We start from the raw sequence: 27,461 nt of genomic DNA, 5'->3' as shown, positions 1-27,461 counted from the left end.
ACTATAAAGCTATTAGGAAAGAGCATTGGTATAAATCTCTAAGATGTTGAGTTAGGCAAGGGTTTCTTAAATGACACTAAAAAAGCAAGCAACAAAACAAAAATGTACATAAAATTAAAACTTTTGGGCTTCAAAGTGCACTACCTAAGAAGTAAAAAGATCATTCACAGAATGGAAGAACTATTTTCAAATTATTTATATATATCTGATAAAGTATAGTATCTATATTATACAAAGAACTCTTACAGGGCCATGGGCGAGGGGGACTGCAAAGGGGGTGGGGGGAAGGGTGTAAAGAGGGACAAAGCTGACAGAAATGGTTTGACTTTGGGTGGTGGGTGTACAACATAATCAACAGTTCAAATGCTATAGAGATGTTCACCTGAATCTTCGTACGCTTATTGATCAATGTCACCCTGTTAAGGTTAATTTTCTAAATAAAATTTAAAAATTAAAAATAAAAGAAAGAAAGAAAGAAAGAAAGAAAGAAAAAAGAAAGAAAGAAAGAAAGAAAGAAAGAAAGAAAGAAAGAAAGAAAGAAAGAAAGAAAGAACCTACCCTATGATCCAGGATTTTCATTTGTAGGAATCTAAAATCGATGTGTGGAGGACATAGTGAGCCCTGTTACAGAGGTGATGATCACAGGGAGGGACAGTGCAGTATGCAGTAAACTCCTGCAGCCAGTTTAGCTTTCATTTCTGCTTCTTTTTGGAAAAATAATAAGACAATGTTTATACCACAGGGTGGTATGACCAAAAAATGTCTACTTTTTAAATCTTTGCCAGCTACATAAAATGGAAAGAATTTTTTTTCCCTAACATATAAGGTCATTTCTAGAGATACTGAACATGTAGTAAAAGAAGAGTTAAAGATTCTCACGTAGAATTCCAGCCTCTTATAAAAGAGACAGTGGGATGGGCGTAGGAGGTGGGGAAGAAAGCAGCTTGAGCCAAATCCCATGAAGCTGCAAAAAAAAAGGCCAGGAACTTTCAGTGACTTATGCATGAAGCCTCATGAAAACCAGCAGTGACTGCAGCTGCTGACAAACTCAATGACTACTTAAATGAAGGGTCTAAGTGAACCTGTATCTTTTTCCCCTTTAATTCTTTCTTGAACTGGTGATTCCCATTAAATTTGGCATTGCTATTATTTGTAAACACTGATTCGTCCATCCAATAAAGAGTTCTATCAATGCAGAAAGAACCCAAGGAGAAGAACATCATGTCAGTCTACTTTCCAATTAATCACACACACTTTTAGCCTATAAAGACATATCCTAAAGTCATTTGCCCAAGTTGCAGGGAAAGCACCAGGCAGAGAGAAATAACTTCTGAAATCCACCTCATGGCTGGAAAGATGACAGGTGACAGCTAACCCTTCAGGATGCTCATTGCCTTATCACTCCTTGGACCTGGCTCTGTGGAAACACGGCATGCCCATCAGCCCACCTGCCCCTAACCCTCAGACCTCACCCTCTCACCTACCCAGCATGGTGAGATATGGTGAGGTGACAGTGATTGTGACATAAGCAAAAGGCCTCAGACTGATATATGTAAATACCAGCCCAGAAGCTTCCTAGTGGGGACATGGCCTGTGAAGGTTTCATAACAGCCAACCTCTTACAACCTCCCCGGGGGAGGAGGAACCCATCCCAGGAGAGCTGACAGCAAGATTCTGGTAGAGGAGGGCAGGCGACAGTAACTCAGGAGCCATGGAGACGGCTATGTGTGTTTGTTCTCCATGTTGCACATGGCAGAGATGTTGTCCTCGCTTATGCTCCTGTCTGTGCTGCAAGTTCCTCTTCACCTCCGAGCGGAACTGCACCTGCTTCCCTTGCCCTTACAAGGATGAGCGGGACTGCCAGTGCTGCCACTGTACCTGTGCCGAGAACCCCAACTGCCACTGGTGCTGCTGCTCCTGGGCCAATGACCCCAACTGTAAGTGCTGCTGCACAGCAAGCAGCAATATCACATTCCACTACTACGAGAGCCGCTGCTGCCGCAACACCACCATCAGATTCCGCAAGGGCCGCCTCAGGGCCATCCTCACCTCGTAAGTACCGGGCACCCCACATGGGCCACACTGGCTCAGGAATCTGGCAGCCCCCTGCTCACTGTGGAGTCCACAGGGTAGGCTGGTGTTCCTGCCCTGAGTCCATTTCTCTATCTAAATAAAGGAGGCAAAGAATTGTGTAGCAATTAAGTGTGTCCTAAACAACTCTTAATCACATATTAACCCGAGCTCCAAATGCATGCTCTCTCGCCGTGTGACCGAGCACTGTGCTCCGCTGAGCATTACCCTCTCACCTGTGCAAAATGGCACTAGCTGTGCTCAATGCTTAAGCAGCTTTCCAGGCACTGCCTGAGTGACCCAGGGAACCCTCACCCCATGCCCACTCTACCAAGAGGAAAGTGAGCCTCTGAGAAGTTAAGTTGCCCAGGATCATACAGCCAGTCAGATGCAGTCAGGATTTGAACCCAAAGTCTGTGTTCTCAACTTTAAAATGCTCTACTGCAAAATGGACAGAAAATACCTGCCATGATTTAATGGGCATGAGGACTAATGCATGTGCTTCGTAATCTGTTATGTGACATAAAAATATAAATCACTCTTCCTCTTCCTCCTCTGAACTCCTGATATCTGCAACACTTACTAGAAAAGCAATCCCTTCCACAGGCCACTGTTGACCCCACATCCTATATGAGGGCACCAGGCAGCTCCTCTTTGTTCCTATCCAGAAGGCAAGGCTGTGGGCGAGGTGATGGTTTGGGCATGAGACCACAGCCACTGAATTTCCAGGTCTAAACCTGAGGGTTTCAGAAGACAGTCAGAGACGTTATTGCAGGTGTCCGGAGGTTGGCCCTGGGGGCGCAGAGGTTAATCTTCCGTCTGGCCTCTCCTGGTTTCTGAGCCACAGCCTTCCCTGTTGCTTGCCACTACTTACTGCTCAGCACCTTGCTCATTCTGCCCACTCTGGTTCATTCATCCCTCTCTGCCTTCCTCATATCTTTCTCTCACTTCTTTTTTCACCTTCACCCTGGCTCCTTGGACCATGAACACCTACCTACCTGTCTCTTAGCTCATCACTCTCTTTCTCTTCCCCCAACACCACCTTCCCTCCCTTTCTCTTTCTGATCTTTCATGCTGTCTCCCTTTATATTACTCCTGGTTTTCAGAGTTCCACCTTCCCAAACCAGAGAGGTCCATTGAGTGGTGAGACTCAGACAACTGGTTCTTTGCCCTAATGACTATTTTAAGTATAAAAAATATATACCAACAGGTAGTTTATTATTTAATGCATTTAATACTTAAATAAGAACAATAAAAGAGGTACTCAAAACTAGATTATGTTATAAGAAAGTTTTAAAATAATAATAAAAAATATTAAATAATACCTGAAAAAAATCAATAAAACTGTTATTTAAGGTATTTCCATATCACTTCTTGATTGGCATCCTCAACTTGCAGTATTTTTCCACCTATGGACAGAATGAACATTGCTACAGGTGCTTAGAATATGCGGCATTACAGATGAACATTAAAAAACAGTAAGGACTGTAAATTGTGATTTCCTCATTGGGTGGCTGCCCGGGCGCCCACCTTAGAGAGAACCCTGATTACTAGTGCCATTTTAACAATTGGTTTGCTGAACTCAATAAAAAATTAGGTATCAATTCTGCCAAAGCAGTGTGATCTGGCTGAATCCCACCACCGGGTCCATCCATCTAATGTGTACAATAGAAGTGTTCCTAGAGGTGACCCTTTCAGGACCCAGGCAGGAGGCTGGGAAAGCAGGGAGGGAACAGGGCTGAGATCATTGAGGCCAGTATCCCTGGAGCCCAGCATCCAAATCCTAAGGGATGAGCTTTCTAGGTGCCTGAGTCTCCACAAGGGGCAATCTCCATCACCATAGAGCCACTCGTTCCCATATATGTGAGTAACACCTTTGATTATCTGGATTCCGAGACATAGGTCCCTGACCAAGGGAATGGGGAATGATACAGGAGCAGGTAGGGATGACACGAAGGCAAAAGCAGAAGATAACACAGCCACAATGGTCAAGATCAACACCAAACATCATTCATGTGAACAGAAGAAAAGAAATTAATATAGTCACAAATTGTGTATCTGGTGACATCTCCATCCTATGGCTAATTTATTTATTTTTATAAACTGCTTTTGCCCCAATTAGCACTTGAATTTTACAAACATGCTTTTATTTTTGTCCATAATTCTTATAATACATAAAACTAGCTTCAGATATTAGACAAATAAAACACACACACACACAATAGTACAAGCCCACACTTTTCATGGTCTTGACCAGGGGTCCCCAAACTACAGCCCGCGGGCAGCATGCGGCCCCCTGAGGCCATTCATCCGGCCCCTGCCACACTTCCGGAAGGGGCACCTCTTTCATTGGTGGTCAGTGAGAGGAGCACATTGACCATCTCATTAGCCAAAAGCAGGTCCATAGTTCCCATTGAAATACTGGTCAGTTTGCTGATTTAAATTTACTTGTTCTTTATTTTAAATATTGTATTTGTTCCCGTTTTGTTTTTTTACTTTAAAATAATATATGTGCAGTGTTCATAGGGATTTGTTCATAGTTTTTTTTTGGTAGTCCAGCCCTCCAACGGTCTGAGGGACAGTGAACTGGCCCCTGTGTAAAGTGTTTGGGGACCCCTGGTCTTGACTATTGCTTTCCTCTGCTGTGGACACTGGCTGGCTAGTAGTAGAGGGTGGTAATTACAGTGGCCACATTTACGGGATGCCTACTAGATACCAACAGTTAAGCACTTTTCATGGATTATCTCATGCAGACTTTATAAAATTCTCATGACAGAAGTAGTATTGTGAGCCTTGATTAACAGATGAGGAAACTGAGAATGAGAGAGATTAAGAAACCCATCTCAAAGGTTCAGCTCCACAGTGATACATCGCACCATGTGCAATCTGCCCAGATCCTTAACTCTTACTTGTCTAGGGGCCAGATACCTGGGTTTTAGGTTTGGCTCAGGGATGGACCTCCAGGTGGCGTGGAAAGGACACTTTACCCTCCTCTTCTGTGTTCCATCTTACACTAATAACAATGATGCCAATGCCCTCCAGGCAACACTCACCAAGAACACACCTGTACTTGGATGAGATTGAATTTATTACCCCATTGCAGCAAGTGAGAACACACACTCTGGTTAACTCTGAGGTGTTTCAGCAAGAAGGGATCAGTAAGCTATTACAGAATTTAGACTCACATTAGATGTGGGTAAATCTGCTATTGGATATCTTAGTAAAGCTTGTCTAGAATGTGGGAAGGACAGAGGGAGCCTCAGGCTGCAATTGGTGGAAAAGCAGCAGTCACTCCTATTAACCAGGAGAGGAATGTTTGGCCATTTGTGTGGATTGGGCAATGTTCTTGCTCTTGTCCAAGTTTAAGATGAAGTGGCTTTGTTTCTGCTTTGCTTCACCAGAGTCCTAGGATGGCCTTGCCTGGTGTTAGAGTTCTGGAATGTTGTTATGGCCAACTGAACAGCAAGGCGGGGCTGACAGTGCCAGGCCAGTGTTGGCTGCTTTTCTCTTGCTCAAAAATAATAAGCCCTTACGGAGTCCCAGGATTCTCCACGGCCTTGCTGTACTCGAGTCAGCTGTACTTCTCTCAAGGAAACCCATCATGTGGGTACTAATCTTATAATGAGTAAACAGGCAGAGAGAGGGGCTCATTAGCTTTTCTGACATCACCCAGTTTAAAGATAGTGAAGGCAAAATTAGAACCCAGACACCCTGGCGCCGAGCCCTTGCTCCTTGCGGTCACACGGGTCTGCCTCTCGGTAGCCCCCTGCCGCTTTCAGCGGTGGAGAAATGGAGCGAGCCCAGGAGCCTGCATCCTGAAGCCCTGCCTGTGTTTGCGTCTCCTTTCAGCTCCAAAACCGCCCTGCGCGTCGGGAGCAGCGATACCGAGGTCGGTGAACCGAGGAAGTTGCCGGGGAAAAGCCCCCTCGTTGACCATCTGGCGTGCCCCTCGTGCGGCCGGCTGCGCTTGCACTCGTTCATGCTGCCCTGCAACCACAGCCTGTGCGAGAAGTGCCTGCGGCAGCTGCAGAAGCAGGCGGAGGTCACGGAGAACTTCTTCATCCTCATCTGCCCGGTGTGCAGCCGTTCGCACTGCATGCCCTACAGCCACAAAATGCAGCTGCCCGAGAACTACCTGCGCGGGCGCCTCACCAAGCGCTACATGCAGCAGCACGGTTACCTCAAGTGGCGCTTCGATCGCTCCACCGGGCCCATCACGTGCCAGGTCTGCCGCGGCCGGCACGTCGCCTACAAGCGCTGCATCACCTGCCGCCTCAACATGTGCAACGAGTGCCTCAAGATCTTCCACTCGGATGTGACCATGCAGGACCACGTCTTCGTGGACACCAGCACGGAGGACCAGGACGAGAAGATCTGCATCCACCACCCATCCAGCCGCATTATAGAGTACTGCCGCAATGACGACCAGCTGCTCTGCACCTTCTGCAAGACCTCGTTCCACAATGGCCACGACACAGTCAGCCTCGTCGACGCCTGCTCTGAGAGGGCCGCTGCACTCTTCAGCGTCATTGCCAAGTTCAAAGCAGGTTATGGTTCCATTCTCTCTCCTCCAGAATAGCACTAAAGCTAGGCTGCGAGTCATTGGCCTGGTGTCCACACCTGGCACTTAACCTCCCTGTGCCTTGGTTTTCTCATCTATAAAGTGGGGATAAATAGTAATGACTCCCTCGTTGTGTGGTTGTGAAGGTTTAATGAGTTATTCTACATGAAACACACAAAACAAAACAAAACTATCTGGCACACAAGTCCATAAAGATTCTATAATCCTAGTTCTAACCTTCACGACCTTGGGCCTTATTTTCCCCTCTGGACAATAGTTTGATTCCATAGCACCCTGACATTCTGTGAGTCCTTCTAAGGAGTCTTGTCACTAGAGTTGGATTTCTGCAGTACATCCCAATTTTCAGGGGAAGAGAATTAAGTCAGTGCTGAGAATTACCTCAGTTTAAAAGTTTCCTTGATGATTTCCCCCAAAACTTGCAAATAGCAAAGTAAAGTAACTAGTAATAAACACATAACAGGAAAATTCAGAAATAGACAAAAACATTCTGGTCAACAACTTGCCTGTTTTCTTCTGCATGCCTATTTATGTTTGCTTTATATTGGCTGCATATAATATAGTTTGAGTTTCTATAAGGGAAACTGACCCTAGTTTCCACGATGGAAGCCAGTATAACAGTATTTACGGAGTTTGGCAAACAGCCCAGTAATTTCTGGGTGTGCATTCACCTGAGGAGACATGAGGATCTCAGGAATTCTGGTAGGACTCTGCCTCTGGGAATATCTTCATTGTCAGAGGCCTATGTTACCCAGCCCCTTTAGAAGAATTATGTCTACTCTTCTCAGTAATCCTATAATACAGACATTAAAATTTCCTCCATGGGCCCTGGCCAGTTGGCTCAGTGGTAGAGCGTCGGCCTGGCATGCAGGAGCCCCGGGTTCGATTCCCAGCCAGGGCACACAGGAGAAGCACCCATCTGCTTCTCCACCCCTCCCCCTCTCCTTCCTCTCTGTCTCTCTCTTCCCCTCCCGCAGCCAAGGATCCATTGGAGCAAAGTTGGCTGGGGCGCTGAGGATGGCTCATGGCCTCTGCCTCAGGTGCTAGAATGGCTCTGGTTGCAACAGAGCAACGCCCCAGATGGGCGGAGCATCGCCCCCTGGTGGGCATGCCAGGTGGATCCTGGTCGGGCGCATGCAGGAGTCTGTCTGTGTCCCCGTTTCCAACTTCAGAAAAATACAAAAAAAAAAAAAAAAATTTCCTCCGTGAATAAGCCAGGTGTTCCAGGAAGTAACTGGCAAAGGTAGCTAGTGGATGGCAGACCCAATCTACCTGACCCCAACACCCATGCTAATTTCACAATATTCATTTGACAATTGATTATGCTAAACAGTGACCAGAATCTAATCATAAAGATATTGAGAAATGCCAGAACCTCAGGCCCTACCCCATCCTGACTGCATGGGAATCTGCATTTTTAACAGGAGATTCCCTGGATTCGCTCTAAACCTAGCTTCAAACTTCCTCTTCTGAATTTCTGAGCCCCAACTCAGGCCAATTCAGAATCTCAGCAGATGCAGCCAAGAAAAGAATGTTTTCTTAAAGTCTCCCAGGTGATTCTGGTGCTCACAGAGGGCTAAGAACCACAGCTGAAGCAATTAAAAATATAGGTTTGGAGTTAGACAAAAATTAGGCCAGGCCCTGTTTTCTCCCATTCACTTGCTGTGTGACACCGGACAGTGGCTCAACCTCTCTGAGCCTTAGTTTTCTCATCTATAAATGAGAACAATATCTTCCTCAATAGAACAATACATGTAATATATCATAATATATGAAAATGATCCATAATATCCATAATATATGTATCTAATCCATATAAATGTTTAAGAAGTAATAGCTTTTAAGCATATTGCCTGAAAGAGACCTTGATTTGACTTTGCTCCAAGACCAGCTTTTGCAAAGCCATTATATTTGCAAGGGGGAGGGGCACTTCTGGCCTTTTCTTCTTCTGGTGCTGCCTCTTTCCCCTCATCTAAGTAATTTGTATCCTGCCTTTCAGGACTGTGCTCTACTTCACCTTAACTAATCTTTAATAAAGCAAGAAATGTATCCAAGTATCTTTGACAGTGAGTCACTATTGAATATTAAAAAAAGTGAATACAGAAAGTGGAATTTCAGTTTCCATAAGTCACAGTAAGGCTTGCATTGGGGAGGCCAGGGGGCACTTCTCAGCCCCACTGCATCCACACCTGATAGTGTCCTGTCCAGCCCCCATCTGCATCACCTGCTCATCCCTCTGGACCAGTGTGAGGGAGAAGGTGAGCAAAGCAAATGGGGACTTCGGAAAGTAAGCCAGAGAATGCCACTGCTGATATTCCCCCCAAAGACGTTAGAAAATGGGATAGAATGACTTTCACTCAACAAGCATCTTTCAAGCACCTCTACACACCCTGGGCATAGTGACAACCATGACATCTGTGGGCCCTGGCTTTATGACTGAGAGAACTCTAGGATTTCTTTTACTCAAACCACCCACAAAAGTCCAGCTTACCATGGACCCGAGACCATGTTAAGAACCAAGTGCGTGAGAACCATGTTAAGAACCTGGCTGGATAGCTCGCTTGGTTAGAGCAGCATCCCAAAGCACAGAGGTTGCCAGTTCAATTCTCAGTCAGGGTACATACAGCACAGATTGATGTTCCTGTCTCTCCCTTCTTCTCTCTACATCAATAAAATAAACATTGAAAAAAGTATAAGAGTCCAACAAGGAAAAATAACTAAGTACCAAAAAGACTTGATCACTCTCAATCCTGAGTAAAATGTAGTGAGGATCGTAGCTCATCCATTCACTGCGGAATTGGACTTTCATGGAAGGACCTTACTTTGGAATAGGCCACATGTCTTTAAATGGGTACTTAATGCCTAAGTTCCTGTAAAGCCAACAAAGATGCCCATTTCACAGATTGAGACATGCTGTGTGCTCCCCTAGGATAGTGTCCTCTGAGCTGTAGTATCATTAGATTTACGAGGTCCCTGCCCTCCCACATTCCCATCTGTGATCCTAGTGCCTAGAAAGGCATGTGCTGTGGAACGGTGTCCATTCAGTGCTTGCTGAATGCCTGAGTAGACTTAAAATGCCACGTGAGAGGATGCGGGATGAATTAGATTCTCGCGGAAGTGTAACACAGACCCTTTACTGAAAAGAAGTGGGGGAAAGCAAGAGAGGCAGCCCCACTGACCCTGGGAGGGTAGAGTCCCCCAGCAGAGAACAGAAGGCCTGGGAAAGAGCAGCCCTGTTGTCTGGGACTGGGTTTCTGGTTAATAAAGCATGGCAAAGTTTAGAAGTCGTCATCACAAAGTTGGTTCTTTCTCCTACACCTTCAAAGACTTAGTTTTCACACAGGGAAAACCAGTCACTTTGTAACGTTACATCTTCTCAAGTCCAGTTTGCTGACAAGTGAAATCTGGTGAAAATTAATATCAAGGGTGGCCTTGAACTTCCAACTTCAGACCCAAGGCCACAGGGATTAGTGTTATATCTGAGGGACGTGGGAGAAGAAGAGGAATAGACTGAGGAAGGTCAGATACGTTTCATAAATCACTTTATGAAATTCATTCCAGCATGTTCTGGCCCAGTTACAAGGCCTTCCCTCCCTCTCCACCCACTGCCTTGGAGTCAAAAGTAATTTGCTTGAGTTTAGTACTGGCTTTCACGTCTGGGGAAATGACAACTTTAACTGAAATAACTAACTTGGTTGTTTTGCAGTGCGATATGAAATTGATAATGACCTCATGGAATTCAACATTTTAAAAAGCAGCTTTAAAGCCGACAAGGAGGCAAAGCGAAAAGAGATCAGAAATGGATTTCTCAAGCTGCGCAGCATTCTACAAGAAAAAGAGAAATTGATCATGGAGCAGGTAGAGAACCTAGAAGTGTCCAGGCAGCAGGAGATAGAAAAATATGTGAACATCACCAGCCTGAAGGTGAACGAGATGGATGGCCTGATCGCCTACTCCAAGGAAGCCCTGAAGGAGACAGGCCAGGTGGCTTTCCTGCAGTCCGCCAAGATCCTGGTGGAGCAGATCGAGGACGGCATCCAGAGCACCTACAGGCCTGACCCGCAGCTGCGGCTCCACTCCATCAACTGCATGCCCTTGGACTTTGCCGAGCTCTCTACTGCCATCCATGAGCTTTTCCCCACGGGACCCAAGAAGGTATGCTCTTCAGGGGACTCCCTGCCCTCTTCCTACCCCACGCACTCAGAAATGATGATTGCCAGGAAGGTCACTTTCAGCACCCATAGCTTCGGCAACCGGCAGATATACCAGCGAAGCGCCTCCTTATTGTCCTTCAACGCCAGCGGAGGAGAGAAGGCCAAGATGGGTCTAGAGGCCTGTGGACGAGCCCAGTCCGCCGCACCTGCCAAAACCACGGATGGTCTCTACACCTACTGGACTGCAGGGGCAGAAAACCAGTCTGTGCAGAACAGCAGCAGCTTCCACAACTGGTACTCATTCAATGAGTGCTCTCTGAAAACCCCAGGCCCCGTCGTCATCTACCAGACTCTGGTGTATCCAAGGGCTGCCAAGGTAAGAAAAAGGCTCCAGGCTCTGTGGGGAAAGTGAGAGGGTATGGGGTATATAATGGAGGCAGGCAGTCGGAAAGACTGCAATTACTGCTTTGACCTCCAGGGGGTGGTCACTCTAATTTGCTCCTCTGGATTCTTTGTGGTCAACCCATTCAAAAGAGATACGTTCCTGAAATCGAAGGAGCTCAAGACTGGCTTAAAGCTAACAAAGTATTTAACTCACAGCCAGAAATACACCTGAAAGCCCCAATCCCACTTTAAAGGCAGCTTCTCTATGAAAGGGAACCCAATGTGAGAACCAACATAATCTGAGCAGACTGTGTGGAAAGTGTAATATTTATGATAGGAAGGCCTATAACAGTAGAGGAAGCCAGGAATTGGAATTAGAAATGCAGGTTATGCATTTTATATCCATTACCAGCTCTTCAGGGGACTCCTTGAAGAAATGCAGGTTATATCCATTATCAGCTAGGATTCCTCTAAATTGCTACCATTCCTAAAGAAAATATCTAGATTCTTCATGATTTGGAAAAATTGGAAAGATAATCCTGAATGGCATTCCAATTCTTACCTCCTAAGAGTCACCTTTTTGGGGGAAATGGGGGATAGATCTTCCAGAGACCTCTACAACGGCCATCATTTGGCTCCAGGGTCATGACCTCTACTTGACACTCTTGTCTTAACAGAGCCAAATAGCCTTTCTGCTGTTTGTAGAATATTCTATTAAAGTTCAGGGAAGAAAAAAGATTAATATGTAACTGGAAATTCTTTTTGTTTTGTTTTGTTTTGTTTATTGACTTTAGAGAGAGGAAGGAAGAGAACAAGAGAGAGACAGAAATATCTGTTTCTGTATGTGCCCTGACTGGGGATCGAACTAGCAATCTCTGCACCTCAGGATGATGCGCCAACCCACCAAGCTATCCAGCCAGGGTGCAGCTAGATATTCTATTAGAGCATATCCTATCTTGTGTTAGGGTTCCCTATAAGAACATCTCCAAGGCCTGCTTTCCTGTGGCAGAGCCCATCTTTTGTCCCCATAATCTGAGAACACTCCCAAATACTTTTAGCATCTTTGATGTCTAAACTAGGAGTACACTTGGGGACCTCATTAAAATGCAAGTTTGGAGATCCTGGCCACTCAGCGGTAGAGCATCAGCCCAGCATGTGGAAGTTCCAGGTTTGATTCCTGGCCAGGCACACAGGAGAAGTGTCCATCTGCTTCTCTACCCTTCCCCCTCTCCTTTCTATCTCTTGTTTCCCCTCCCGCAGCCAAGGCTCCATTGGAGCAAAATTGTCTGGGGCGCTGAGGATGGCTCCATGGCCTCTGCCTCACATGTTAGAATGACTGCAGCTGCAACAGAGCAACAGCTCAGGTAGGCAAAGCATCACCCCCTAGTGGGCATGCTGGGTGGATCCTGGTCAGGTGCATGCAGGAGTCTGTCTCTCTGCCTCCCTGCCTCTCACTTCAGAAAAATACAATAATAATAATTAAAAAAAAGCAAGTTCTGTTTTAGTGGGTCTCAGTGGGGCCTGAGATTCCACATTTTTAACAAACTTCCAGGTGTTGCCATTGCTGACGAGCTGCAGGCCACACTTTATGCCGATGGTCTTAAAACAAGAAAACGAAAGCCAGACACAAACCGAACTTTACTTTTCTAATGTCCTCAGACATTATAATCTACTTTTTGGAATTTATAATTGACACTAAGAATGATCTTATGTTGCAACATAGAACATACCCTCCAGGGCCCCATCAAAGAAAGCAAAGTATCTCTGCACTTCACACAAGAGACGCCTACAACTGAGCTGCCGAACCTACGTTTCTAAATGATACTGGATCAGCAAAGCCTGCAGTGTATGTGACGTTAGCTCAGGGGTGACATTAGGTCTCATCTTCACGAAGCTCAGACCTCTTGGGAGGTTGGCAGGATCCTGCTCCAGAAGGGAAGGACTGGTGGTGTCTGCTTTCTACTTGGGCTTGGAGGATAGTCACCCCATGCTGCCTATTAGCGCTCCTTGGGTGAGCTCAAGAAAGGAGCCTGCACGGGGAAACTTAGTCAAGTCAGGCTGTCGAGAAGACACGTCGACTTACTTGCAGACACTGGTATCCGATGTAAAAACATCCTTGATTGCTACTTCAGGACCATGGAATGGAATTCACACAGAAGTCGTGGTGCTCATAATGCAGAAGAGGAGATCCGTATTGACATCTCTCGAATAATGGCTGACTGATGGACATAGTTGCCTTTAGGCTTGTGGAGTAGAAAAGATTCTGAAAATTGGAGTTATCACTTGTCAATATGTATCTTTAAAATCCTAAAGAGTTTTTTATGAAAACTCAATTTTATTTCTAGAAATCCCTTGCAAGGAAATGATTAAAAAGTCAGGCAAAGATTTGTGCCCAAAAGTATTCATTGCACCATTATTTGTTAAAGGATAAAATTAAGAACAACCTGAATGTTCAACTGTAGAAGAATTAAATCACTTGTGGGGCAGTAATTAAAATGGTGCTTTACTGAATTTTTAATGTGTAGGGAAATATTCAATATATATAGTAAATGATATAAAGCAGGAATATAAAGCAGGAATAAAGCAATATAATCCAAATTATATGTATTTCTGTGTTTGTATGTGTTGCAAAATTGAAAAGTAATAATAATTAATTATTAATTGAATTGTTGGATTATAAGTGATGTTTATTTTCTTCCCTTATACGTTTTCTCTATTTTCTAAGTATTTCACAGTGAGCATGTTTGTTTTAATAAGCAGAAAAAAATAACTTGATTTGTAACTGTGATATAAATTAATAAAATCTTTAAAAGCAAAATAATAACCCAAAGAACTCATTGACAACAGTATGATGATTACGAGGGACAGAGGGTGGGGAGGTAGAAGAAGGTGCAGGCGATGAAAGGAGACTCGACTTTGGGTGGTTAACACGCAATACAATGTATACATGATGTATTATAGATTTGTATACCTGAAACCTACCTGATTTTATTAAACAATGCCATCCTAAGAGATTCAATGAAAATTTTTAAAAAAAAGAGAGAGAGACTCCAGAGAACTCTCTTGCCCCCTCTGCCATGCGAGGACATAGCAAGAGAAACAATGTCTATGAATCTGGAAACGGGCCCTCACCAGACACCGAATCTGTAGGTGCCTTGATCTCGTATTTCTAGCTCCAGAACTGTGAGAAATAAATGTCTGTGCTTTAGTGTTTTAAAAAATAATGATTATAAATTAATTTTATCAACATTATAACATTTAAATTTATTTAAGTTTAAATAAAGCATGTAATAATATTTATTTTAAACTATAATTATTATTGAATATTTATACGCCAGGCACAATCTTCTAATTGATACTTGCTAATATATCTCTTCGCAAGGGTTGATATTTTATGCTTTCAGTATAAACATATATTCTCCATTACTTTAATATTCAGTTCACCTCTCTGGGACTCTATTTTCTTGTATATAAAATAGAGGGTTGGAATATATATATATATATATATATATATATATATATACTTTTCATCTTCTAGGATTTTGTGGTTCCACTGGAATGTGCTAAAACTTACCTTACCTAGTTGATGTCACAAACCTTGATGGGAAAGAAAGCTGAGAAGTGTAGACTAGAACTATACCCACATGTTCATTTCTTCATAGGTCTACTGGACATGCCCAAGAGAAGATGTGGACTCCTTTGAGATGGAATTCTATGAACTCATTACTTCTCCTCCCAACAATGTGCGGACAGAACTCTGCGGACAGATTCGGGACATAACGCAGCAGAGCCTGGAGCTGCACAACCTGACCCCCAACACTGAGTATCTGTTCAAAGTGAGAGCCACCAACGACAACGGGCCCGGGCAGTGGAGCGACGTCTGCAAGGTACTGTGTACTTCAATCCAGACAGATATCCTTTGTCTGGATGCAGGTCTGTTAGGATTTTCACGAGACCACAGAATCCACCGTGTAGGTGACGGCCCCCGTCTAATCCCGGGAAATTGAACTCAAGGCCAAAGAGAGGGCTGCTGTCCTCAACCAACTTTGCAAATGAGGCCTAAGAATTATTAGCTCAGTTTGATTCAAAAACATTTGTGCTCGGCATTGTGTTAGAATGTAGAGGTTCAGAGGAAAATAAGACATAATACTTACCTTCAGGGAGCTCAGGGTCCCTAAAGTGAACAAATAATTGTGGGGCAAAAAAGACAAAAAAAAAGTTACATATTAGACCTGGTGGTGACTCAAAGCAAAGATTGCATGCCAGAGTTAACAAATACAAATACAGGATGCCCAATTCAATTTGCAACTCAGGCAAACAACAAATATTTTTATAGTATAACTATGTCCCATGCAATATTTGGGATATAGTTATGCTAAAACAATGCACTTGTTGTTTATCTGAAAGTCAAGGAAAAGCCATTGAGGAGGTTAGGATGGACTCTAAAAAAAAGGTACAAGATTATATTCCTCTCCTCTTTGTGATTCAAGGCTGATTCCTCTACATATCCCCAGGGAACATACTTTCATGGGTATAATGTTATTGATATTCAAAGGAGAAAGGGAAGAAAAATACCAAGACTGTGCAGAGCTATCTTACTATACAACAATGCTGGCATTCTTTGGAGTCAGAGTAGATTATGTTTTAATCGGAATTCTTTAGGGAAAAAAAAGAGAGAATTAAGTCCATCCATTTCAGCTTTGGAAAAGGGAAATTTACATAGATGCAGACAACAGACTGAGAGCTGCTGGAGGAGAGGGGGGTTGGGGGCCCGGGTGGAAAGGGGGAAGGGATTGAGAAGTACAGGTAGGTGAGTACTTACAAAATAATCATGGGGATGGGAAAGTACAGCGTAGAGCATGTAGTAAATAATATTGTTATATTTATGTATAGTGCCAGGTGGGTACTTGAATTATCAGGGGAAATCACTTTGTAAATTATATGATCATTTAATCACTATACTATACACATGAAACTAATGTAATACTGAATGTCAACTGTAATTGAAAAATAAAATATTTTAAAAAAGGAAATCTATAGTACAGAGAGAAGGGAGTCTCATGGGACCACTTCCAGCCAGGACATGCATCTGATGCCCAAGGCAACAGGAAAGTCATTATTTCTCTCTCAGTCTCAATGCTTCTCTCTCTCTCTCTCTCTCTCTTTCTCTGACTAGTGACAACTTTGTCTCTGGTCAGATGCTTGCAGAGAATTTGAATGGCTCTAGTGATGAAGGGAAGTAGGAAGTAGAGTGGCGTCAGGATTACGCTGCTGCTCAGTCTACCCAGAGCAAGCCTCCTGGGATCAGGGCTCTCAATTCCATCCTCCCCTCCAGTTCCTGGGCTAGACCCACGTGCACTGCCTCCTTCAGCCCCAGAAGTCAGACACTCACACCACACGGGAAGGAAGTGGGATGATGTAAAGCTAGTAGCCGTGGCCACCATCACAGCTGCCTTTGATTCGGACAGACGGTAATGAAACAACGAAGCCTAGAACTGGTGGGCCATTAGCTTCAATCCTAGCTTTCACCCCAGGGCAAGAAATACACACAGTGGGAAAACACTTCTCTTTCCATTCAGGGCTCCCAAAGCCACTGACTCATCCGAGTTTCCTAGAATCAAAGGTTTGTACCTCACCAGCCTTATTCACCTCTGTTCCCTATCTCTTTCTCTCTGCACAAACTGCACAAACTGGTTTCTCTTTCAGCACTCTGCCATCTTGGCTGCTTCTCCTCCCCTCCATGTGGCCTTTCTCTGCTCTCCTCCAGCATGGGCTCCTCTGCCCCATTTTATAGCGTAGAAATCAAAACCTTTAATCCAATATACAAATAAGGAAGTCTCTGATACAAAGTCACTTATCTGAGGCATAATGGGACTCCTCATAATAGTGCACCACCCCACATCATGCAACGGTCAAGGGTGTGGGGTAAAGCTTAGTGGTAAAACTAAGCCTTAGGCTATAATGACCCTGCCTGCCTACAGCCTGTCCCCCACACCCAATGCAAACTATAAGTGAGCAAATATATTCATCATATTTACAAACTTATTTGACCAACAGATGAGAAAGTCAGCCTGTCTACTCTTCTGCTCTGACCAGCCAGTGGCCTTGCCAGTCAGGTGCCTAGAGCCCTTCTTCTCGCTACTCTTCTCTTCAAAGCCTGGAGCATTCACAGCTGCTACCACACTTTGCGGCATGTCCTTCTGACCGTGGATTTTTCCTTCAATCTAATGTCATCTGCCTTCCCATTGAAAAAACAAAATCCTCAAAAATGCCTGGCCCATGAAGAGCACTCAGTGCTGTTACTAATTTTTTTTTCCAATGTTATCTTCCGTCATTTTTAGTTGCTAGAACCAGGGATGTGGCTGGAAGGCTGATGTATACTGGCTTTAAGTAGGTGTTTTGTCATCCCTCTTAAACTCGAACTCCTTGAGAACAAAAGTCACATCTAATTCGTCTTTCTTTCTCCCACAATGCTTACCACAGCACTGCACACAAAGCGGGTTCTTAATGGATATGGAGTGACTACATGAGTGAAAATGTGACCACACAAATGAGCAAGGGAATAGATGTCCAAATTAAAGACTGAATAAATAAATTGATAGACAAAATTAATAATTACAAAGTAGCAAAAGCTGCCTGAAAGCTCTTAGCGTCTTACACAATCAGTCAAGAATAACATTCCCTCTGAAGTGGTGTTTGTGCGATTAAGCTGCACTCCCTGTCTGGGAACGAAACTTATTGCAGACCCTTTACTTCTCAACACAATTTCTAACTGAGCAGAGCACTAATTAATGAGGTTTTCTGGAAGCTTCATTTTTATCAGAGTCACAGAGCCGCAATATAGATTTTTTTTCTTTAGAAGTAATTCTTCCTCCCTCCTTGTGATTATATTAGCATTCTGGGGGAAACACTGGTTTCCTTAACATCTGTCATGATTTGCATAAGTAAAGAATTCAATAGCAAATGAAAATAAGATGGTGTGTTTGAGTGACATTTATAAAGTTTCATAAAAGTAATGACTTTGGCTCTTTCCCATAAAATCAAAATATTTTTTCCTTTGGCATCAGTTCTGTGCAGGTATCCCTGAAAGCTTTCATTTAAAATTATGTTAGGAGGCAACAGAATAATTTCTTCTCCAAAATGCAATATTTCTCTCATATATACTTTTGTAAAGGAAGTGAAATAGCACCTTTTGTACTTAGTTTTCATAGTCTGGGGCTTGTTGATTTTTTTTTAAGGGATTTTATTTGAAGTATAGCACCTGAAGCATGAAAATTAACTTCAACACTTTTTAAAGGTCCTATTTATTGAAGGCCAACTCTGTCAGACACTGTGTATTCATTATCACTGAGCCTCTCAACTACTCGGCAGGTGGGGAGTACAGCCTCCATTTTACTGATGAAGAAACTGAGGCTATAAAGACAGAGTGTCTGGCTTCATGTAACTCAAAGGAGTCGAGCAGGGAGCTAGGTCTCATCTAAAGTGGGAGCTCTTTGTCTTCCTACACCATAATCAGATGCAGGGCATGTTCAGTCCTGTGGATCTAGCACCTCACTTGGAAGAATGTCACGGAAGGCAACAGCTGTGAGAGCCAACTTTTGCTTTCTTTGAAAGGCTAGCTCATGCATTGGGAAGAACATTAGACTTGGGCTGGTGTTCCTGGGTCTAAGCCCCAAAGCCACCAGGCTACAAGTTTTGTGATTGGCCTTACTCACCCTTCTTGGCCCATGGTTCCCAGCTAAGAGCTTCTAACAGCCAAGACCCTAACTGATATCTTTGAAGGAAAGGAGAAAGTTGTTGCAAGCAAGTCCTGTATTCTTTGGCCTCAGTTTCTCCTCCTGTTCTTCCACTCATATTCAATATCCCTGCTGACCACCATCCCCATTTCTGAAAATAGTCTCCTTACTTTGTCTTTCTCTGACTTCAAATCTCCGCTAACTTCCAAGAAGTCTTCCCATGACAAGATAACTTTCTCTATATATACTGGTTTCCTATTGCTTCTGTAACAAATTAGTGGCTTAAACAACATAAATGCATTTATCATCTGACAATTCTGGAGATCAGAAATCCAAAATGGGTCTTATCAAGGTGTTAGGATGGCTGTGTTCCCTCTGGAGGCTCTAAGAGAAAATTCATTTCCTCACCCTTTTCAGCTTCTAGCAACCTCCCACACTCCTTGGTTCATAGCCCCTTCCTCCATTTTCAAAGCTGGCACCAGAAGGCTGAGTCCTTCTCACACTGCCATCTCTCTCGTTCTCTTCTGCCTCTATCTTCCATCTTGAAAGACTCTTGTGCTTACACTGGACCCACCTGATGATTCAGGATAATTTCCCTGTCTTAAGGCCAGCCGACTAACAACCCAATTCCCCTTTGTCATGTAACACAACATACCCACCTGTTCCTGGGATTCAGACATGGATATTTTTAGGGGACATTATTCTGCCTACCACACTCTGTAAATTGGATGACCCAGGTTCCTTCAGATTTGGAGGTAAAAATTCAGGCCCAACAATAGTCACAGACTGGTACTTTTCTTCTGGGTCTCTCCCTGTAGCTCTTCAGGAAATCTGGCACCTCTGCCCCCAACCATTTTCTCAAATTTCTTCCCCATCTGTACTGGGGCCCCTCCCACCCACCCCGTGTCTGATGTGCTCAGGAAGTCATCTTGCCAGCAACCCTGAGTATCTTCGTTGCCACTCCCTTCCTGCCCACATTGCGTTCAGGATGGAACTCCAGCCGTAGATCGGGATTACCTGGCCTTCCCGGGCATCCTACCTTGGCATTCTTACCTTGGTTTCCTAGTATCCCCCAATATGGTTTATCCTCCATCCCTACTGCAGACCCTGTGCTAGGCTGAGACATGCATTTTAGGGATTGGGATTGGAAGACAATCTGAGTGACCAACACTGCTTCACACTCAGAGTAACTACCCCAAACCTACTCCACACCAAAGAGTCCTTGATCCTTCATGTAAATAGAACCCTATTGGAATTGCCCTGAAGATGGGCTGGAACCTGGAGTGATAGAATTTAGGCTAAGATAGACCTATTATTTTTAACCTAATATACAGAAGGTTGAATTAATCACATACCTCAATTCATGGTCCATTATCAACATTGGCCTATGCGAGACCCTTTTCTTGTTTACACAGTTTATTCTTTTGTGAACATTCCTCTCTCGACATCCATTCTAATATGTTTTATGTGTATCTTATTGCTTTTATGTGCTCTTACATGATGTGTGATAAGTGTGTTATTAACTTACACAAATAGTGTTGTGTTACATATCTGACTTTGTTTACCCCCCACCCCACCTCTGTGTTTTTATGACCCATCCATGTTCTATGCACATTTAGTCCCTTACTCCAGCAATTTTCAACAGGTAGGCCACAGAATTTTAAAAACATGCAATACCTGACTATTTATTCAGAGGCACTGACCTCTTTTCCCTTAGAATGTCAAGTAAAAAAATGGCAAAAGCCAATACAATAGCCATCCAGTGTGAATGAATAAAAAATATACCTATTTTTTTCCTCAGATTGACAAAAAAATATATATTGTTGCCTGAGCAGGTGGTAGCGCAGTGAATAGAGCGTCGGACTGGGATGCGGATGGACCCAGGTTCGAGACCCCGAGGTTGCCAGCTTGAGCGCGGGCTCATCTGGCTTGAGCCAAAAAAAGCTCACCAGCTTGGACCCAAGGTCGCTGGCTCGAGCAAGGGGTTACTCGGTCTGATGAAGGCCCACGGTCAAGGCACATATGAGAAAGCAATCAATGAACAACTAAGGAGTCCCAACAAAAAACTGATTGATGCTTCTCATCTCTCTCCGTTCCTGTCTGTCTGTCCCTATCTATCCCTCTCTCTGACTCTCTCTCTGTCCCTGTAAAAAAAATAAATAAATAAAAGTTAAAAAAAATATTGTTTTGGCATGCCACAGAATTCCAATAATAAGTTTATGTGTGCCGTGAGATGACAGGGGTTAAAATCACTGCCTTACTCTTATTGCTGCCTCATCTTCACCACATCTTACCTGTCTAGTCAGTCAGGATGGACACCCAGGTGACTCCCAGTAATGCTGTGCTGAACAGCCTCTTTCGTGACGCCTTGTGGGTGAGATGGGGTATGAGTTTGCTAGCTGCCATATCAAAACGCTACAGACTTGGTGGCTTACACAGCAGAAATTTATTTTCTTCCAGTTCTGGACACTAGAAATCCAAGATCAAGGTGTTGGCAGGCCTGCTTTCTTCTGACCTCTCTCCTTGGCTCGCAGATATTGGCCTTCTCCTCACAGCCTTTCCTCTATTCACATGCCCCTGTGATGTGTCTCTGTGTATCCAAACTTTCTCTTATGAGGATACCAGTCAGAGTAGATTAGAGCCTATTATAGTAAACTCATTTTAACTTTATCACCCCTTTAAATGCCCTATCTCCAAATACAATCACATTCTGGGGGTACTGGGGTTAGGACTACAACATTTGAATTTGGGGAGAACATAGTCTTTACCAGATATATACCACTAGTGAAATTGCTGGATCTTAAAGTATGTGCTTATTTGACTTGACTATATGCATGCATACTTCCATAAAGAATGAATGAGGGCTTCTATATTCTAAATCCAACCTACATTTGGCACACTCCAACTTTCTACTATTTTTCTAGCCCAATAGGTATAAATTGTTATCTCCTAGTGCTTTAAAGTTTATTTTATATGCTTGTTGGTTTTTAGAATTTCCATTTTTTTAATTGCATTTTTTTCTTTTTCTTGGTGGTTTGCAGGATGTCTTTATATAGTCTAGATAGTGCTATAACTAATGTTTCAGACATTGCTAATAACTTCTCCATTCTGACATTTGTCTGTTAACTTTGTTCATGGTGTACTTTATGAAATAGCAGAAATCTTTAATCTTGATGTTATAGAAGTCATGAATTATTTTTTCCTTATGCTTTGACCTTTTAAACTTCTTTTTTAAACAGTCCTTCCTTAGGCTTAGATCACAAAGATAATCTATATATTTTTAAATTAACTTTACAGTTTCACCTTTCAAACTTAGGACTTTAATCCATTCATAGTCTTCCTTTGTAAGTAGTTCTAGACAGGAATATACTCTTTGGGCAGCTAGTAAGCCAGTTTTTCCAATATCATCTACCAATCAACATCTTTTTGCTAGTGTACAATAAAGGTCCACTTTGATCTTATATTAAATAGCCATATATTTAGGGGTACGTCTCCGAGTTCTCTGTCGTATCCAGTTGGTCTGTTTGTCTGTTCTTATGTAAATACCACACTAGTTTTATTGTTCTTTAACCTCAGCTGTGTGCTGTCTTGATGATCTACTAAGGTAAGTCTGTCCATTCTTCTTTTTTTTCTTAAAGTATATTTTATTTTATTTTATTTTATTTTATTTTATTTTTCTGAAGTGAGAAGTATGGAGGCAGAGAGACAGACTACCTTATTTTTATGAGCCAGTTCCTAGCCACTCACACGCTGGTATCGCTTCCTCGTTGTCCTCTGATAGCTTTGTGTGTTCATCATACATTATTTATGTCACCTTTATCAGGGTTATCTCTGAGTGTCATCTCTCGTTTTTACCTGGCAAAGGGTAATCCAATGTCATGTATGTGATATTACCTTGCATGAAGCCCTGTTTTCTCTAAAACCGAAAATAAATTGTGTAAAACCAGAGAGCATAATGGTAATAAGCTTCTTTTTATTTTCTCTTTCCTTTTGAACACAAACAAAAAGCGAGAAGCTTTGTATATAGAGACAATGTACTTGGTACAACCATTGCTCTTCGCCATCCAAACCACACCCCCACCCCAGCTGTCCCACAAGTCCTGAGTTATCTAGACAGAGCCCATCGATCCAGGGGGCTGCCTCTCATCCTGGGATCTCAACCCACCCCATAAATAAATGCCTCTTCAGTAAATGTGTATTGGGGAGAAAGGGGGATGTTGTTGGACCAGAGATATGAAGAAACCCACCACTCTTAAGGTAGGGCATAGGGATGCATATCTAAGCTGAGCTGGTGAGACTTCTAGGAGGGACCTGATGCCCAGTGCAGTCTGCCTTTTCTCAGTAACATGATCATTCACTGTGATCAAAGATAATATGAAACATCAAAGAGAAACAATTGGCAGATTTACAAATTATGGTTCTATTCACCTTTTATCTACTTTTCTAAGAAACTTCCCTTTACCGTAATCAATGTTGGGATTAGAGAGATGGGGGCTGTCAGCCCCCCCCCCCCCCTCCAATCAAGGTGCTCACAGTCTGGTAAAAAAGTTAAACATAGTTGCTGAAATTTACAAATGATGAGAGTTGTGACAGAAGCAATTTCTAGAGTAGGACCCAGAGGGCTGCTCTATGTTGAAGCCCATCTGGGGTCGCAGCTCCAACACTATCATCAGCTCTCAGTCACACGAGTGCCTTCAAGAAAGTGTAACCTGGTCTGGGAAATCCCAATCCCACCACATATTAGCTGTGGGACTTTAGAAAAGCTACCCAATCCTTCTGAGCCTCAGTTTCTTTATCTATAAAATGGGGTCGGTGGCACCTGCCTCGTGGTTGGTGTGAGTTGTTGATGAGATGAGGTGTGTTATAGCCGGCACCCGGCAGGGCCCAGTCCTGGGAGCTGCTGTTTCCCCGTGGAAGGCCCAACGGCTCTCTGCTTCTGATTGCAGGTGGTAACGCCAGACGGGCACGGAAAGAATCGAGCCAAGTGGGGCCTGCTGAAGAATATCCAGTCTGCCCTCCAGAAGCACTTCTGAGCTCCCACAGAGCAGCTGGCAGCCTGGAAGACTCTCCACAAAATAGACCCAGACACACACACACATATGTAGATGTATTTTTCTCACCCCATTCTTTAGTGAGGCTGCAGATGATGTTCCTAGGGCCTCGGGGCCGTTTCAGCAGGAGTCTTCTAAGAGCCAATAAAAGGAAATGCCTGATGTTGTGGCTTGCTGTTTGCTCATTATTATGAAACTAAGACACAAAATAGCCAGCGAGTCTCTGTGTCTCCATTAGCTCAGGTCTGGCCACAGGCTCAGAGTTCTGTGGTGTTTTGTACATGGCACCACCAGGCTGCTGGGCGGGAAAAGAGCTGTCTTTGCAGGCAAGGCCCTGACTGTGCAACTAACCCTAGTGTGGCCAGCTTTTGTTGTTAGGACAAGTCACTGATTGACAGGGAGCTCGTTGCCTCACCATACAGGCTATTTAAATATACTAAGCAGCCCATATTGTTAGACATTTTTTCTAATTATTGGGTCTGAATGTGTCTTCCCATAACATTAACCCCTTGGTCTCTGGGCTGCCTCTTAGACTTAAAGACTGAGAGAACTCCCTCTTCTCCCCCTCTGTCCCTTCTGGTCCCCAGGGCAAAGGAGGGGCAGCAGAACGCCTAGTCCTAGTCCGAGGTTCCGGTGGAGTTTGAAACAAGGCATTGACAGATGGCGGAGTCACTGGCAGCTACTATCTCCCTGAGCTTGCCCAGCCCTCAGACAGTAGGGAGCCCCCAGCGATTCTTGCCTGACAGGCCCATCTGCCTGGAATGACCCTCTCCTAAACTCCACCCCACTTCTGACCCAGCTCAACCACTTCTTCCAGGAAGCCTTTGCTGCTTCTCTAGGTGGGGGTGACACATCCCTCCTCCCCTGGGTTCTCACGAACCACAGACCCCTCTTCCCCTACGCCCTCCCCCATAGAGACATCTATTCCATCCCATAATTCTCAGGAGCTCTCTTTGTCCCCAGTCTCTGGGACAAAGTTGGTATCCTTTATTCAGTCCCAGTGCCTGGCTCAGTAAGCCTCACATTGCATGTTAGTACCAAGGAGAAAGGCTCTAGTGCCAGAAGGCAGCACACACAGTGACCCTCCTCGGCACACCCCCAGCCCTGCCATGTGTCAGTCTGCACAGACGTGGGAGGGAGTGTGGAAAAGCATGAGCAGTCGCTGGTCTACCCCCTCCTCTAGTAACATTCTGTTCATGAGAGGTCGCACTGACGGGGCTGGCCGGCCTATCTACCTTCACCCATAGGACCACTACTTTGAGATCCTTTATGTCGCCCAGAGGCTCAGTGTCAGAGCCAGAAAATGCCTTTTCCTTGAGGGAGGTTCCTAGTGCGGGATCTTCTAACAATATGGGATGAAGCCAAGCAGGTTCCAGCCCTGCCCCCACAGTGGTACAAGAAGGACTACCCCAGGAGGTTTCTTATGATCCTATTACTGCAAATGATGGCTTGAATCCACCATCAGCTTTGGTATTAACATATAATCATTTCTGTAAAAAGCTTCAGAATCATCATTAGCACAGGGAACAAATTAAATGACATGCTAGCAGGGATTTTACTACTGATAAACTGAAATGAAATTAAACTAAAAAAAATAGAATGGTATGAATATTGCATTACAATGATCACACCTGCTCTCAGAGCCAGTGAACGGAGATGGCAAGAATCAGACAAGGCACAGCACCCTGACCCCGCCTCTCTAAAGAACATGGAAACTTTCAGTGATCAAGACAGTGAGCTGGGTTCTCTGAGAGTCCCACTTAACCGGTAGCTGAGCCATTCAACCAAATGCAGCATGGAATTTTATTTTTTTTATTATATATTAATCTTCTAGAACACTAATTGTATTAGTTTTACACGTGCAATGTAATGATTTATGTATAGATAGTGAGAGGATCACCACAAGAAGCTTAGCTGTCTTTGAGCAAAGCCCACCAGCTTGGACCCAAGGTCGCTGGCTCCAGCAAGGGGTCCCTAGGTCTGCTGAAGGCCCGTGGTCAAGGCACATATGAGAAAGCAAACAATGAACAACTAAAGTGCCACAACAAAAAACTGATGTTTGATGCTTCTCATTCATCTCTCTCCATTCCTGTCTGTCTGTCCCTATCTATCCCTCTCTCTAACTCTCACTCTGCCTCTGTCAAAAAAAAAAAAAAAAGGCCCTGGCCGGTTGGCTCAGCGGTAGAGCATCAGCCTGGCGTGTGGGGGACCCGGGTTCGATTCCCGGCCAGGGCACATAGGAGAAGCGCCCATCTGCTTCTCCACCCCTCCCCCTCCTTCCTCTCTGTCTCTCTCTTCCCTTCTCGCAGCCAAGGCTCCATTGGAGCAAAGATGGCCCGGGCACTGGGGATGGCTCCTTGGCCTCTGTCCCAGGCGCTAGAGTGGCTCTGGTTGCGGCAGAGCGATGCCCCGGAGGGGCAAAGCATCGCCCCCTGGTGGGCAGAGCATCGCCCCTGGTGGGCATGCCGGGTGGATCCCGGTCGGGCGCATGCGGGAGTCTGTCTGACTGTCTCTCCCTGTTTCCAGCTTCAGAAAAATACAAAAAAAATAAATAAATAAAAAAATAAAAAGCTTAGCTGTTATCCATCATCATCCATAGTTACATTTTTTCTTCTTGTGGTGACTTTTCAGATCTCTTCTATTAGTAATGTTCCATACACAATACAGGATTATTAACTGTAGTCCCCATGGTGTGCATTACATCCCAGGGCTTCTTCTTCTTGTAACTGGAAATCTGTGCCTGTAACTCTGAACCCTTCCCCCACTTAGCTACCACCCCTCCCCCACCTAAGATTGTATTTTCTTAATGGCTCAGAAACCCTGCACATCATGTGGTCCCTGAGGTTATGAATCACATTGAGTCCCCACTCCCAGGACTCTTCCTGAGGTAGAGAAAGGGAAGTGAGGACCTAGTTTCCACACCAACTCTTCACTTTGCTCTAACTCGCTGGGTGGCCTTGAGCAAGTCCTCTCTCACGCTGTGAGAGAGAATAATGTGGTTTGATGAGATATTTTACAGATGATCTTTAAGAAGATGAGAATAATGCTCCTAGCCCTGCCTCTCAGATTGCTGTCAGAGAGTCAAATGAGCAATTAAGAGCAAGCATGTTACAAAGCAGAAAACGCTGTTTAAATATATGAAGATGCTTGAGGGACAGTGAGTGGAATCAAATAGAGGCAGCTGGGTATTGTATCAACTGGATTTGGTCAGGGAAACAGAAACCATACTGGTTCTTTTCACAGAGAGAATGGAATAAGGGGATTGGTTAAACAGATATTGAAGCACTGAGGACAGAAAGGGGTTCGCTGGGATAACACAGAGGTGGCAGCTTCAGGGAGCCGTTGTCACCCCCAAAACTGGGGGAATGTAGGGCAGGGGGAGGGAGTAGCACAAACAGAGGCTCAGAGGAGGAGCCCTGCTGAGCTGGGACCCAAGCCTCAGAGCAGGGTTCCAAGGGAGTTCCAGGTGGCCAGTTCCCGGTGGTGG

At 44.3% G+C, this 27,461-nt stretch overlaps 1 protein-coding gene across 1 annotated transcript; it reads left to right on the top strand.

Moving 5' to 3' along the window:
- The first annotated feature begins 1,711 nt into the window (after positions 1–1,711).
- On the top strand, positions 1,712–24,129 carry TRIM42 (tripartite motif containing 42). The gene is made up of 5 exons (XM_066245406.1): positions 1,712–2,052; positions 5,920–6,617; positions 10,356–11,179; positions 14,850–15,074; positions 23,870–24,129. Exons 1-5 carry the CDS (start codon positions 1,712–1,714, stop codon positions 23,954–23,956), a joined length of 2,175 nt encoding a protein of 724 aa, XP_066101503.1. The 3' UTR covers positions 23,957–24,129.
- Positions 24,130–27,461: the final 3,332 nt, after the last annotated feature.

The sequence above is a fragment of the Saccopteryx bilineata genome, chromosome 10 (assembly GCF_036850765.1).
Source record: "Saccopteryx bilineata isolate mSacBil1 chromosome 10, mSacBil1_pri_phased_curated, whole genome shotgun sequence".
NCBI lineage: Eukaryota > Metazoa > Chordata > Mammalia > Chiroptera > Emballonuridae > Saccopteryx > Saccopteryx bilineata.
This window is presented reverse-complemented; position numbering and strand designations above follow the sequence as displayed.